The sequence below is a fragment of the Mirounga leonina genome, unplaced genomic scaffold (assembly GCF_011800145.1).
Source record: "Mirounga leonina isolate KUSES-001 unplaced genomic scaffold, KU_Mleo_1.0 Mir_168, whole genome shotgun sequence".
NCBI lineage: Eukaryota > Metazoa > Chordata > Mammalia > Carnivora > Phocidae > Mirounga > Mirounga leonina.
Window position 1 is genome coordinate 49,559,830 of NW_023270426.1, and position 16,054 is coordinate 49,575,883.

Genomic DNA, 16,054 nt, shown 5'->3' on the forward strand with positions numbered 1-16,054 from the left:
TAACCTAGAGTGAATTCCTGTATTTTTTTTTAAGATTTTATTTATTTATTTGAGAGAGAGAGACAGAGATAGCAACAGAGATAGAGAGATCACGAGTGGGGAGGAGAGGGAGAAGCAGGCTCCCCACTGAGCAGGGAGCCCCATGACCAACTGAGCCACCCAGGCGCCCCTGAATTCCTGTATTTTGGCAGAGCATTTGAATTAAGATTCTGACATTGTATGACTCTTGATCTTGGGGTCCTGAGTTTAAGCCTCACATTGGGTGTAGAGATGACTAAAAACTAAATAAACTTAAAAGTTTCTGGCATTGTAGAGGGAGAGAGAGAGTAAAGAGCATAGTCGTGTTACAAGATTTTCTAACTCTGACAACCTATTCATTCACTGATGTTTTGTTTGTTTGTTTAAGGAACATGCTTTGGCCCAAGCTGAGCTTCTTAAGCGCCAAGAAGAACTAGAAAGAAAAGCAGCAGAATTAGATCGTCGAGAACGAGAAATGCAAAATCTCAGTCAACATGGTAGTATCCAAAGAAGTTTGAAATAAAAATAACTTAAACACTTTAAAGTATGCCTGTGCTAGCTCTAAGTCATTTGGTTTATGGATAAAGCCATGCCATTTTTTCCTGTTCTAGCAAGATCAGACAGGAGATTTCCTACTTGTTACTCTGTAGCTCTCTGATCTTGGCTGATTTGCATAGTCTTTCGATAGGTTATAACAGTGTTAGTCTTATCACACAGAAAGTGAATGTGAACATGATAATTTTGGGGTTTGGCCAGGAGCCTTTGATTCTGCACTTGGGCCCTCTTTGAGTCTATTGAAGCTTTAAGAGTGTGCCCTAAATTTGACTCTTACTTTTTTGTTTACTTAGCCCTGTTTCTAATTATGTGCCCTGTCTTCAGAAGTATAACATGCCTGTCAAATCATATTAAAAAAATGTGTGGCATGACTTTGGGAAGCCTCGGGTTTCTCAATGATACCAAAGAAATAAGTACTGAATTGATCATTTGCTATGAAATCCATTTAGACTGTGACTACCAAAGGCCACTTCAAGGGCGTTATCTTAGAGAAAGATAGCAGTGTCTGGCTAAGGGGTTAAAGAGCTAGATAAGTCATTGTTACTATGTCTAGGATAGTGATGGAGTGACAGAGCTAGGTCAGCAATAATATACTGAGCTATTTCTTCCTTATCTTAGATTGTGTAAGCCTAAGTCGGAGAACAACAAACACCATATGACTTCACTCATATGTGGAGTTTAAGAAACAAAACCAACAATCATAGGGGGAAAAAGAGAGGCAAACCAACAACAACTGTAGAGAACAAACTGATGGTTACCAGAGGGGAGGTGGGTGGGGTTGGGGGTTAAGGAGGGCACTTGCTGTGATGAGCATCAGGTATTGTATAGAAGTGTTGAACCACTATAATGTATCCCTGAAACTAGTATTAGACTGTATGTTAACTAGGGAATTTAAATAAAAACTAAAAATGAAATTTATATGTTCAAAGACTATTAAAAAAAAGTGTGTAAGCCTAGGGCCTTGTAAAGACACATTCATCCTTGGCCATTTTGTTGGCTTGTGACATCAGAGACAACATCTGTCAAAGGAGAAACTAAGGATTTATTTGAGATCAGTGTTTCTGAAATACCTGTAATAAAATCTGTCCTATATCCTTAGTATTTACTAATATAAGTTATTTCTATGGGAGATATTTTAGTAAAGATAGTAATGAAGAGTGAGAAATTAAGAGTTAGACTTTGTAGTATGTTACACATGTAAGTACTTATTATCTATTAACTCATTTAATTATAATTCCCTGAAGGGTGGTATAGTTATTATTCTCTTGTTATTTCTACTCTTAAATTTATTAAGAAATGTAAAATTTTATAGATGTCTTCAGCTTTTACCAAGTCTTCAAGAGCTTAAGGTACCCAACGCCCTCTAGCCAAAAAATTGCTAGGCACTTCTGTTTTCAGATTCTAGTTCTTACTTTGCTATTCTCTGCTCTTCTCAAATAGTATGAGACTTGTATGAGAAATGAATATGAAATTTGGAAAGAATTATAAATAGCGCAGACATGTTGGGAAGAATCAGACATAGGTCATTCTTTTCCAGTAAAATTTTCTCCCCTGTATGAAGTACATAAAATTGAATTTTCAAAAATTGTGGCATATAATTTCTAAAATGAGAAGTGGCCTTTAGGTGTTGTGTTTACCTTCTGTTTTTAATGTTTAGACTTCTTGCTTTAATTTTAGTGTTTTTATTGCTCCCACCACTTCCCAAGCCCTATTTTCTGTTTCATTTCTTTATAAAGACACATTTTCCCTCCTCATAGTTTGAATTTATTTTTCCTCTAGGTTTTTGAAGGTATTATAATTCCTTAGCTTCCTTCTCCTGTTTCATATTTTCTCCTAGTTTTATGGTTTTCTTACATGGATATTTTGAATATTATTTTTTCAGACTTTGGAATTTCCAGATTTGATTCTTTGGTATTAGTTAACTGTGTGTTTCTTCATGGAGTTAACAGTAGAAAACTCAAAAGATTCAAAAGCTGGTTTCCCTCTCCACATGGGCTAGGAATTATATTCAAAGACTTAAGATGCTGAAGAGGAAATTGTAGATATTTAAAAACTGCATGACCTTCACATGACAGCCAGACTCTTGGGACTTTGAGAAAGAAGTCTGTTTTTAGGGTAGAGTCACAGGGTATGTCTTTGTGCTCTTTTTTTGTTTCTTGTATCAACTGTACATAAATGGTTCCTGCTAAACATTACATGACACTGGAAAAATATTTTACCATCTAATGTTTTCTAAAGTGAAACTCTGGGGAAAAAACATTTTTTTTAAGATTTATTTTTAAGTAATCTCTACACCCAATGCAGGACTTGAACCCACAGCACTAGATCCAACAGACACATGCTCTATTGACTGAGCCAGCCATGTGCCCCTACTTTGGGAAAAAAATTTTTTTTTTTTTTTAAAGATTTATTTATTTTACAGAGAAAGGGAACACAAGCAGGGGGAGTGGGAGAGGGAGAAGCAGGCTTTCTGCGGAGCAAGGAATCAGATGTGGGGCTTGATCCCAGGACTCTGGGATTATAACCTGAGCCTAAGGCAGACACTTAACGACTGAGTCATCCAGGCGCCCCCTTTGGGAAAATTTTTAAAAATGCAAAGCTTGGCTTTCAAAGCTGTACAAATATAGGAATGTAGAGATGCAGCATTCGATTTATAAAACATCTATTAAATGAACAAATAATGTTCTTTATTATGAAACCAAAAATAAGAATAGCACATCTTGGTCCTAATATTTTTTTTTTTTTAATTTGCAGGCAGAAAAAATAATTGGCCACCTCTCCCTGGCAATTTTCCTGTGGGACCTTGTTTTTATCAGGATTTTTCTGTAGACATTCCTGTAGAATTCCAGAAGACAGTAAAGATTATGTACTACTTGTGGATGTGTGAGTATAAAATAAATTGTATATTCAACAGAGTTTATGTTTTATTGTCAAAAATAAACACCCTTTTTGGAATTCAGATATTAAGGATAGTATCACAAATAGGTTTTTTGGTATAGCTCTTCATTTTCAGAGTGAAACATATTTCGGTATTGCAAAATTATACTGTATGTGACAATCTAAACTGAGGAAAGCATATATGAAAACTGGCATTCTTTTGAGGAAAGGACTTCTCTGTCACATATATAGTATTTTTTTGAGGAAAAAGGAATAATTGTAAAATACTATCTAGGTAATACTTGTTTTGAAAAAATTATACTAAATGAAGGCTGTTTAAAGCATTATGACTTTTTAAAAGGGCCATAAAATATTACTATAATTTTTCTTAGAACTTTGCGCACAATTTACTTTTCATTTTCAAGTGGTTGATAAGTACTTTTATTATTGGAAGTCCTAGTTAATGTAGGATATTTTACTAAATAGAACATTAGGACATATATTTAGGCTGTGGTGCTTACGTTGTGTTGAGTATAATTACAGCTCATGTAATAACTAAAGTAAAATGTCAAGCTGTTAACAGTTTGTTCTAGGTACACAGAATTTCCACTTATTCTGTTTCACTTTTATTCCAAACAGTAGTCTCAGCCCCTTTTAATGTTATTATGTTAGTAGGAGAGGTGTAGCTGTCATGACTTCTTACCTGCATAACTGCTGGGTTTAATGGAGATTTTGTAGTGTACATTCTTGATGGAGGAAATTTATGTGTGTTACTGTATAATTGGGGAGCCGTTTTTTCCCTTCCTAAATATATGAGACAGTTTTCCTCAAAATCTTTTTAGAGCATTCTTCGTATGTGAAGTTACTTTGGAATGTGAGTAGTAATTCCTTATGGATAGTACATTCTTAACTCTTTAGTTTTTCTTTGAGATTTTGTTGTTGAGCTAGTATCTTGCTAAATCTCCAGTGTGGGCAGTATTATATACTTTTAACATTAAAGGTTTTGATTTTATATATGTCATGTAAACAACCCATATATTTTATTTAATCAATATATAATATATGCAGTATATAATAATTATTTTTTAATGGGCAGACCTGACCTAGCATTTTAAGTATAAGTTCTTTGACCTAGTGGAAAAACATATTTTGGGTGGGGGAGATAGGGGGCTGGAAGAAAATTCTATAAGGAATTTAGTAAATAGAGTTTGAATGGGAAAGGTGATTAATTTTAATTGAATGGTACTTTACTAGTACTAATTGTTTCAAAATAGATCTGTTTTGTTTTATAAATATATAACTTTCTGCAGTTTTTAGAATATAGTTTTTCTAAATCCTGTTGACAGATCTCTTATTAAAAGTATTTAAAGAGGTCTCAGTATTTAAGGAAGCATTACCTGGAATAAAGTAAGATCTAGTACCAGCTCAGTGATGTTTCTAAATTTCACTTCTTTTAATAAGTCACTTTCAAGAAGTGTCTGCCTGTTAATGATTTCAGAGTTGATGAGTGCTTTCATACTGTAGTAATAATTCTAATGAAAGAGAGTATTTATTGAGGATTTATTTGTGCCAGGCATAGTACTAATCACTTTATATACATGATGTTATTAACTCCTAACTACACTATAAAGCAGGTATTATATTACCTAAGATAAGGAAACCAAAGCTTAGAGAATTGGAGTAACTTGTTCAAGACTACACAACAATTAGATTGGAGTGGGATAGCTTGACTCCAGAGCCCAGAGTCTAGATTTCCATGTTGTACAACCTACAACGTACCAAAATGAAGAAGTAATTTATGTTTTAAACCCAAATAAGATGGAAGATATACTTTCAAAGGTACCTTACTTGAAATAAATATTTTACTCTATAAAGGAACTGAAGCAATTAGAACTATCACTGTGAAATGAATCTTAACCTCTTTGAGTATATTCTTAAAAAAAAAGGAAAACAAGCCATTTAAAGATCAATTAGTGAAGAAGATAATTATACTGTTTAAAATCTGTTTATGTTAGGTGTCTGTTATAATGCAGAGCTTATCAAGAAGAATATTGTAGTGATAGTTGCAAATTTAGGTCCACTAATAACAGATTTAAGTGCTTAATAAAGCATATGGAAATTTTCTATGAAGTTGAATCACTCAACTTAAAAACTTACAAATCATGTAAACAAAATATCCTGAAAGTTTCTTTAGTGTTATATGTACACCTAGAATCCACCAAGTGGATTGGAAAGGGTTGAAATTAGCAACATAGAATCATGTGTTTCACATTACCTTGCCTTTCTATATATTTTTTGATTTGTGTATAAGTGGACTGATTGTTTAGTAAGTAGGCCTGGACATTTTACTTTTCTTTGGGGTACAAATAAATGACTTGTTGATCGTGGTTTTTGGTTACTCTGAAAACATTTAGAAAGAAATTTTAATAGATTACACAAAATTAAATTGAAATTTTTATCAATAATTGGAAGAATTTTTAATGAAATTTAAATACACATATCCATATTTTCTTAGGCAAATTAGGAGATAAACTTTTAAAAATTCTCTTAAGGCTGAAATTTGAATTGTAATGTGAATATATAAAACTTTTTTAGGCAGTTGGATGATATTTAATGTTAAAAAATAATAACTTTGTATTTCACGGTCTTTTGAAATCTGTTTTTAAGCCATTGACAAAAACTTTTATTTTGAGACAGAAGATTGTGAGTAAATTTATTAGTAAGCTAGCTTTTGTGAGAGTTAGAAATCCTAATGGTAACAAAGTTAATAAGAGTCTTCTTTGTGTAATAGAATGGAATGGAGTTTTAAACGTGGAAGAGCTCCTGTATTTCTATAGCTGAAAAATTGAAATGTAGAGGTTGATTAGCTCAATAGTATGTCTCTATAATCCAGGTGTTTTCACTCTTCCTCTGGTGCCCTTTTCTTACTCTAGAGTTTGTATATTTAGCTAGTCATTAAAGCAAATTTAAAGGCACCCTATAATGTATGTCTTTATCTTATTTTGTTAATTACTATTTTTATTTAGTAAGTTGAAAAGATTTTAAAGTTTTTAAGGTAAGTTGAGATTTTTGTATTTGGATTTACTAGGTTTTTCATTTATTTTTAATTCAAGTAGTATTTTGTTGGTATATTTTTCTTGTATTAATTTACAATGAACATTATTTTAACTTTTGAAAAAAAATATTTCTTTTAATTCAGCCTGTGAATAAACTTTTTAAAAATCCAATAAAAAGTTATTAATTATAATGGGTAAATGTAGTTCTTTAGGATCAAAGTATAGTTAGATGGTACTCAGATTTTTTGTTTTAGGTCTTTCTGGATATGTAATTATTAACAACATATGAAGAGTTTTCCATTAACTGTGTTAATTAAAAGAAAGGTCTGCCACAGCAGCTGAAATTCATTATTTCCTTTCTTTAAAAGTAAGTTTAATCCTTTACCAAAACACCATATTTATCCCAGCACTTTAAAAAATGATAACACTATGAAGATGAATAATCCTGAGAGATTGACTATACAGTCCCTGAAATTGCTACTGTATTGGTATTTTTAGTTCAGTGATTCTAATTAATTGCTTAAAAATGTTACAGTGAGATTGTACAGGGCACTTCTCCAGTTTTCTTCTCCTTGTATAGTCTACTCTGGGAGGAGTCTGCAGGCCTACTCTGTAAAAATGTAATTCAGAGTGTAGGATCTTTCTCCTCCAAAGTCCTCGTTCTTTCCCTGGCTGGGCCTTGGATCAGGAGGCATATCACGTGTTTCCTTCTCAAGGAAGAATCCCTTAAGGCAGTGCTTCTCTGGTAATTGCCCATTAGGAGAGGGCCAGAAGAATTGTTCCCAAACAGTACATATATTAGGACTCTTTTTCCTGTATATACTGTTTTCAAATCAAATGTGTAAGAAACAGCAATGTTTTTTGAAAGATCCTAACTGGAAACAAGGGGTGGAATACATTTGCTCTAAGGAAGAATTTTTTCATTTACAATTTTTGTTGAATGAATTCATAAATTGAATGTCAACATTTCTATTTTGTTTTTTGATTCCACAGTCCACGCTGTAACACTCTTTCTAAATATCTTCGGATGCTTGGCTTGGTTTTGTGTTGATCCTACAAGAGGGGTTGATTTTGGATTGAGTATCCTGTGGTTCTTGCTTTTTACTCCTTGTTCATTTGTCTGTTGGTACAGACCACTTTACGGAGCTTTCAGGTAAAATGTGTGTACTTTGAAATATACTCTTTAAAACCTGTGAAGTAAATAATTGGTAATTAACCTTAAGGGGAAAATTGACACATTTTCACTAAAATTTTTTATTATTGTGTAACATATTCTGATAAATTCATATGTAACATGCCTTTGTAGTAATTAGGTTTTGTAAGTCACAAAATCTCATTCTTTTCTCCCACTTGAGGAGATCAAACATGAAAATAGAGAAATGACAATAGTCTTATATCTTAATATTTGTAGAATATTATATTTCATATCATACACTTGACATTAAAGAAAATTTTGCTCTTCATTCCCCTTCAAAAAAAAAAAATCACAAATGGTGATTAAAGTCTAATTCTTAAATGAACCTCGGTAAGGTCAGTATACCTATGATATTTGAAGTGAGTCATTTTTACCTAGCAAGGTAATTATTTTCTATGTAAATTCATTTTTAGCTTTTCAAAAGTTCTCACATTTGAGAACCATTAAGATTATAAGTTTATAATATTTTGCATGATATATTTTAATCAGTGGTTAGGATTAATATTTCCTAAATGCATGTTCTGTGAGGTATTAATAAATGTCAAAAAAGGGACTCATTAACCTAGGTTTGGGAAAAGCTGGATAATAAAGTTAAATTTCTTCACTTCAGGATTTCTTAGATTCTTTTAAGAGTCTAGTGTGATTTGTGATTTGACTATGAAACCATTATTTTTTTGTGGAACACCTTGTTGAACTATTGCTTTAAGAAATAAATGTTGGGAAGTGCTGATTTAGATAATAGTTCTCTATGACTCCATATATTCAACAGTTATCAACTTATTTTTGAGTAAACTTGTTTGTGAGTAACGAACTTTTTTCAGCTCTCATGAGTGAGGGGGGCAGCATTACTAGGAAACAGGTATGTATTGTGCAGATGTTATATTGGGAAAATTAGAGGGCCACATTCAGTTGTTGTTGTTTTTTCCATTTCAACATAGAATTTCTTTGATTAACCACAGTGTATATTCCTTCATTGTGGAATTAGAAACCCAGATATGTAAACAGATTAAAAAAAAAAAACCCCCAGAAGGAAAAGGGACAAGATGAGGGAATTTGGGGAGAAAAGGGGTCATTCAACAGAAAACTAAATTGGTTAGAATTGGAATGAAGGGAAGAAAATGGATGGAAGGAGGAAAAGGAGGAAAGAATCTTTGGGTATATTAGAATATGGAGGTTAGTTATCAAGGAATGGGGAGAGGTGCCTCCTTTGTATGTGGCTTGGAGAGGAATAAAAAGGACCTATTTACTCTTTCCATGACCTAGGAAGAGAGTTACTGCTGCTCTTTTCCTTGTTATCTAAGCCTGGCTCACAAGGTTTTTTAATTTTTTGACACTTGGCTTTGGCTTCTGCCTGCCTACTTCCATCATGTTACTAATATATTTGTATGATGCCGGTGGGTAGGAATAGGGTTGTTTTTGAGACTTTAAAAGTGACATGAGGAGGTGCCTGGGTGGCTCAGTTGGTTAAGTGTCTGTCTTCAGCTCAGGTCATGATCTTAGGATCGTGGGATTGAGCCCTACATTGGGCTACCTGCTGGGTGGGGAGCCTGCTTCTCTCTCTGCATCTACCCCTCCCCCTCCCCCTGCTCGTGGGTGCGCACTCTTTCTCTCACATGCTCTCTTTTTAAATAAATAAATAAATAAAATCTTTAAAAAAAAAATAAAAAGTGACACGAGACTAATGACTTTGGATTTTAAACCTTCTATGACTAATGTAGCCAAAACAAACTACCAAAAACCAGCTTTCTGCCTTTTATTACTTGAAGTCACTTGCTTCCTTTTATTTCCTTTCTTTGCCAGTTGAAATAAAAATGCTTTGTGGAACATTTTTACTTCTGTCATTATTAATCTGTAAGGCTAAGTTCTTAGCTGCATCTCAGTCCTTTAGAGTTTATCCCAAATGTGTTAATTATCTGGGGTTCCCTGTTCAGAGCAGAACTGAGAGGAATAATATTTAATGGGTAAAGTTGAAATTAAAGTATTTTACCTCATTACTATACCTTCTCAGTATGTAACTTTGGCATTTCTTTCATCCACATTGCCACGTGTCTTTCCTGCTGTATCTGGTAGTTTGTTAAACCTGTATTGATGGCTCAAACAGATATATTGGTTGTGATTCTTGATATTAAATAGCTGTAAATAGACTTAATCACATAAATGCTTTATTTTAGATCAGTTTTGATAGGGATTACTGCCTTTGAGAAAGGAAAGAATCAGGATACGCAGTGTTTCATATTTTGTTTCAAGACTGATGATTAAGAAATGAAAACAAGCTTCTGAACATACTTTGTTAGTCAGTAGAAAATGGGTAGCTAAAACCTTTTAGGTCAGGTTCCTGGGTTTCTTGAGAAGTTGTTATTGAAAGCATTTAGTTGTTATTAATCAGACGCTGCAGTGAAGCTAATATGCTTTTTAAAAGTTTTCAGGTTTGGGCGCCTGGGTGGCTCAGTTGGTTAAGCGACTGCCTTCGGCTCAGGTCATGATCCTGGAGTCCCGGGATTGAGTGCCACATCAGGCTCCCTGCTCGGGGGGAGTCTGCTTCTCCCTCTGACCCTCCCCCCCTCATGCTCTCTCTCTCATTCTCTCTCTTTCTCATTCTCTCTCTCTCTCAAATAAAATCTTTAAAAAAAAAAAAGTTTTCAGGTTTTTGTTTGTTTGTTTTAAGATTCACTTATTTATTTTAGAGCAAGAGTGCACAAGCAGAGGGAAGGGCAGAGGGAGAGAGGCAGCCACCTAGGTGCCCCTAAAAGTTTTCAGGTTTTACTCTTCTCTGGCTAATGGTATATTTGCCTCTTCTGCTATAAGATTATTTAAATATCTCCTGAATTTTATTTCTCAGGTTTCCCCCAGAAGTGAAGAAGAGACGAGTAAGCAATAAGGCGCACCTTGGGTGGCTCAGTTGGTTAAGCGTCTGACTCTTGATATTGGCTCAGATCATGATCTCAGGGTTGTGAGATCAAGCCCTGCCTCCAGCTCACAGCTCACTCCCTGGGCATGGAGCTTGCTTAAAATTTTTTTCTCTCCCTCTGCCTCTGCCCTCCCCCCATTTAAAAAAAAGGAATAGTAAGCAGTAAGAAAAACATGGCATGGATTGATTTTAGAATAAACTAGTCATTGCAAGCACAGAAGTTAGAGAGGGTCGTTAGGTTTGAGAATGTGATCAGATTTTTCTTTTTTTAGTTCAGTGAATTTATTTTTTTCTTGTGTATGGTGGTAATTTCAAGTTTCTAGAGTAGCTGTTAGCTTTGTGGTGGAGTGCTAAAAATAACTAGACATATAAGGAAGCCTTTATTTCTAGAATGCAATAGAAACGTACCTTAGTCATTCGGAGTTGCATTTTTAATTGCCATATGTGGTTTATCTCTTTTGCCTCTGGCTCACAGGGTAAAAGTAAATAAATTCAGTATTCAAATTCCTTTTTGAAGGTTAACAATTAACTTTGTTATCAAGAATTTGTTGTAATTTGCTTAATAATATGGCTGAATAAACCTTTTTTTAACTCTAATCTGAGAAGAAAAATATAATTGTTTTAACTGAATTATACAATGCCTTTTTAGATTGAATTAAAGTATTTGGTAATACTTTTAAAGCCCAGTGGAAAATTTAAATCTACATTTAAGTGATTGTATCTAGTAATCACATATAACACATCATAATGATAATTACACATAATTTTAAAATGTGATAAAGGTAGAATATTTAGCAATAATCATTTTTTAATTAGTTATTATGCATGAGAAGTTGGTTTTCCAGTGTCATCTGGGTTTCTGTTTCAGTATTTTATTTGCATGCTCATTATTGAGTTCACTGGATTCTTTCAGGGGGATATAAATATTAAGATAAATAACTTATATTTTCCAGCTGCTTTACAATAATGAAGTATCCTAAGGTTAAATGAATCACTCATTGAATAATGACCATATACTAAGCTGGAGATACGAAGAAGACATGGTACTTGCCCTTAGAAATGTATAATAGAACTGATTTGAAAGTAGGCATTTCTGAAGCTTTGGCTAGTAAAATTTATATATAAAAAATGGATGGTATTCAAACACCCCCAGAATATTTGAATTCTAAAGGAATTTAATATTGGTGACATACCTTGTGTTACATCTCAAGATATAAGATCAATTATCTTCAAATTAGTCTTCTTGGATTACTTTTTGAGGATTTCAGTTTTTGATAAATATTTTTCTCTGAAATTGGTGGGGGGGATCTCTGTTTTTATTGGCACCATTGAAATATCAGAATGTTCATGAAAAAGATGGTTTCAAACTGTGTAAAATACTGTACTGTATGACTCATCTTAGTTTTCCACCAAGAAACTGGTTTTACTGTAATACTTACAGGACTTTGTCCGTCATAAGGTTATCCCTCCATCTGAATCTGAAGGTCAATGTAGAGAAGTTTCAGGTATATGTGCTTTTAAAAGTTAAGTTTAATAGCTATCAAAATTAAATCTGGACTTGTCATTTTGTCATTTACATATTTTAAAAAGATAGTAACTTTGATCTTAATTTTATGCTTCCACAAATGACTAAGCATTATGTAAATACTTTAAGATAATAGGTCATTATTAATGAGGTAGTGTTTTGTTGAAAAAGCTTACTTATTGGAAATATACTGAAAAAGGGTAAGAATCCTGGCTTCTCTGCTTAAAAGTATTGAGCTCCTAGGAAAATGCAGTATAAAACTTTAGTGCCTCAGTTTGTTGAAGGTAAATGGGATAATATTTGCAGAGTTGATAAAAGGATTAGAGATAATATATGCAAAATACTAGGTTTTATAGGTTGTCAACAAATGGTAGCTGGAATTAATGTTTTATTTTTGTGTTAGGTTTTATTATTTACTTTTGACCCATAAAACTGTTCCTTGTAATAAATCATCTTTTGCTGCTTTTAGTTCATTGTCCTCTGGTGCCTCAGTCTGAGCTAGAGGAAATCATAATTTATACTAGGGTGTATGTAGGTCCTTGTGTTGAGAGAGAAAAATAAACTTAAAAAAAATCTAGTATGACAATCTAGTCTTTTAATTGGAGTTTTTTGTTTATATTTAATATAATTACTTATTTACATGGATTTATATCTGCCTCCTATTTTTTTTTTTTTAAAGATTTTATTTATTTATTTGACAGAGAGAGACACAGCGAGAGAGGGAACACAAGCGGGGGGAGTGGGAGAGGGAGAAGCAGGCTCCCCGCAGAGCAGGGAGCCCGATGCGGGACTCGATCCCAGGACCCTGGGATCATGACCTGAGCCGAGGGCAGTCGCTTAACCGACTGAGCCACCCAGGCGCCCTGCCTTCTATTTTTTTGAAGAGGAATAATTCTTATATTGTGAAAAATTTCAAAAAAATACCAAAGTTGAAAGAATTTTACATTGAACACCATATATACACCATCTAGATTCTGTCACTAACATATGGATGCATTACAGGGTAAATTGTAGACATTAGTAACTAAACTCAGTATTTGTTTACAGTTTTGGTTCTTGTGTGTGTTTTTTTTTTTTAATGTAAAATCTGAATTCACAAACACTATCAAGATACAGTACATTATTACCTCACCCAAGAAAATTTCTCAGGGCCCCTTTACTTGAATCCCCTTTCCCACTCCTCCAGAGGCTACCGTAAATTGTTTTTTTTTTTTTTGTCATTGAAGTTTTTTTTTAAATTTAAATTCAATTAATTAACTATAATGTATTACTGGTTTCAGAGATACAGGACTGTGATTCATCAGTTTTATATAATAACCAGTGCTCATTACATCTTGTGCCCTCCTTAATGTCTGTCACCCAGTTACTCCCTCCCCTCCAGCATCCCTTAGTTTGTTTCCTATGATTAAGTCTTTTATGGTTTGTCTCCCTCTCTGGTTTCGTCTTGTTTTATTTTTTCCTCTCTTCCCCTATGATACTCTGTTTTGTTTCTTATATTCCACATATGAGTGAGATCATATGATAATTGTCTTTCTCTGATTGATTTATTTCATTTAGCATAATACCCTCTAGTTCTATCCACGTCGTTGCAAATAGCAAGATTTCATTTTTTGATGGCTGCGTAATATTCCGTGTGTGTGTGTGTGTGTGTAATACACCACATCTTCTTTATGCACTCATCTGTTGATGGACATCTGGGCTCTTTCCGTAGTTTGGCTATTGTGGACATTGCTGCTGTAAACATTGGGGTGCAGGTGCCCCTTTGGATCACTATGTTTGTATCTTTGGGGTAAGTACCCAGTAGTGCAATTGCTGGGTCATAGAGTAGCTCTATTTTCAACTTTTTGAGGAACCTCCATACTGTTTTCCAGAGTTCTGCCTTCTATTTATATGTACTGCTTATTGTATAAAACATACCTGTTATATACCTTTTTCTTTCTTTGCCTTTTAGATCAATAAGTTCTATTTTTTTAAATATAGTTTACTTTTTTTCTCTCTTTAAGATTTATTAGAGCATGCTCAAGTGCAAGCAGGAGGGGCTGAGGGAGGTAGAGAGAGAGAGAGAATCTCCAGCAGATTCCCTGCTGAGCTCAGAGCCTGACTTGGGGCTCAGTTCCACATCCCCGAGATCGTGACCGGAGCTGAAATCAGGATCAGTCACCTAACCAACTGAGCCACCCAAGCGCCCCTATGGTTCATTTATTTTTATATAGGCCTGCTGGCAATGAATTCTCTCTGATTTATTTTTTGTTTCAAAATATATTCATTTCACATTGATTTTTTTTAGCTTTATTGAGGTATAATTGGCAAAATTATACTTAAATTGTATAATGTGATGATTTGATAGTCATACACATTATGAGAGAATTCCCACATTTGGGTTAACACATCCATCACCTCACATATTTACCTTTTTCTTTTGTTGTTGAGAACTCTTAAGATCTACCCTCTTGGGGCACCTGGGTGGCTCAGTTGTTAAGCATCTGCCTTCGGCTCAGGTCATGATCCCAGGGTCCTGGGATTGAGTCCCACATCGGGCTCCCTGCTTAGTGGGAAGCCTGCTTCTCCCTCTCCCCCTGCTTGTGTTCCCTCACTCACTGTCTGTCTCTCGCTGTCAAAATAAATAAATATTAAAAAAAAAAAAAGATCTACCCTCTTAGCAAATTTCAGTTATATAGTACAGTATTATCAACTATATTTATTATACACTACATTAGATCCTCAGACCTTCCTGATTTTATAACTAAAAGTTCATACCTTTTAATCAGTATCTACCCATTTCCCCCATCCCCTGGCAACCACCATTCTACATTGTTTCTATGAGTTCAACTTTTTTTTTTTTAAGATACCCATAGAAGTGATACCATTATTTGTCATTCTCTATCTGGCTTATTCCATTTAGCATAATGCTCTCTCAAATTCATGCATATAGTCCCAAATGGCAGAATTTCCTTCTAAGGCTGAGTAGTACTCTGTTGTATATAAACCATTCTTTTCATTGTTGGCCATTTAGATTGTTTCCATACCTTGGCTGTTGTGAATAATGCTGCAATGAACATAGGATTACAGATGTTTCAGATAATGATTCTGTTATCTTTGGATAAATGGCCTGAAGTAGATTTGCTTGATCATATGGTAGTTATATTTTTAATTTGTTGAGGAACCTCCATACTGTTATCCATAGTGGCTGCATCAATTTACATTCCCACCAACAGTGCACAGCTCTTTATCCTTGTCAACACTTGTTATTTCTTATCTTTTTGATAATAGCCATTTTAACAGGTGAGAGGTGATAAATGATTGTGGCTTTAATTTGCATTTCCCTGATGATTAGTGATGTTGAGCACCTTTTCATCTACCTGTTGGTCATCTGTGTGTCTTTGGAAAAATGTCTATTTAGATTTTTTTTTTAATATTTATTTGACAGTGTGTGAGAGAGCACAAGCAGGGGGAGCAGCAGAGGAAGAGTGGAATTATTTTCTTAATTTTTTTGGATTGTTGTAAGTAGTTGGAAATACAATGGGATTTTGTATATTGATCTTGTATCCTTCTACCTTGCTAAACTCCTTCATCAAGTCTAGTCTTGAGATTTTCTGTGTATGTAGGATTATGTCATATGCAAATAAAAGGTTTTGTGTTTTCCTTTCCACACTGGATATCTATGGTCAATGTACCTTTCTTTCCTTCCTTTTGTTGATTGTACTTCTAGTAAAATGGGAGTAGAAGTAGAAAGAGTGACATTTATGGCTTTGTTCTCCTTTTTAGGGGGAGAGCATTCTTATTAAGTATGATGTTAGTGCTAGAGTTTTTTATAGTTGCCTTTTATTGGTTTGAGGATCATCTCCTTTATTTCTACTTTGTTGAGAATTTTTAATCATGAATGGTAGTGTATTTTTCCAGATGTTTTTTCTGTGTCTGTT

At 34.1% G+C, this 16,054-nt stretch overlaps 1 protein-coding gene across 1 annotated transcript in view; it reads left to right on the forward strand.

The window, feature by feature from the left end:
- The window catches only part of SCAMP1 (secretory carrier membrane protein 1), a 123,678-nt gene that overhangs the window by 60,603 nt on the left and 47,021 nt on the right, over positions 1-16,054 (forward strand). The window contains exons 4-6 of the mRNA XM_035014708.1: positions 407-515; positions 3,328-3,456; positions 7,500-7,659. Coding sequence (XP_034870599.1) covers positions 407-515; positions 3,328-3,456; positions 7,500-7,659 — 398 coding nt within the window. The remainder of the gene's footprint in view (positions 1-406; positions 516-3,327; positions 3,457-7,499; positions 7,660-16,054) is intronic.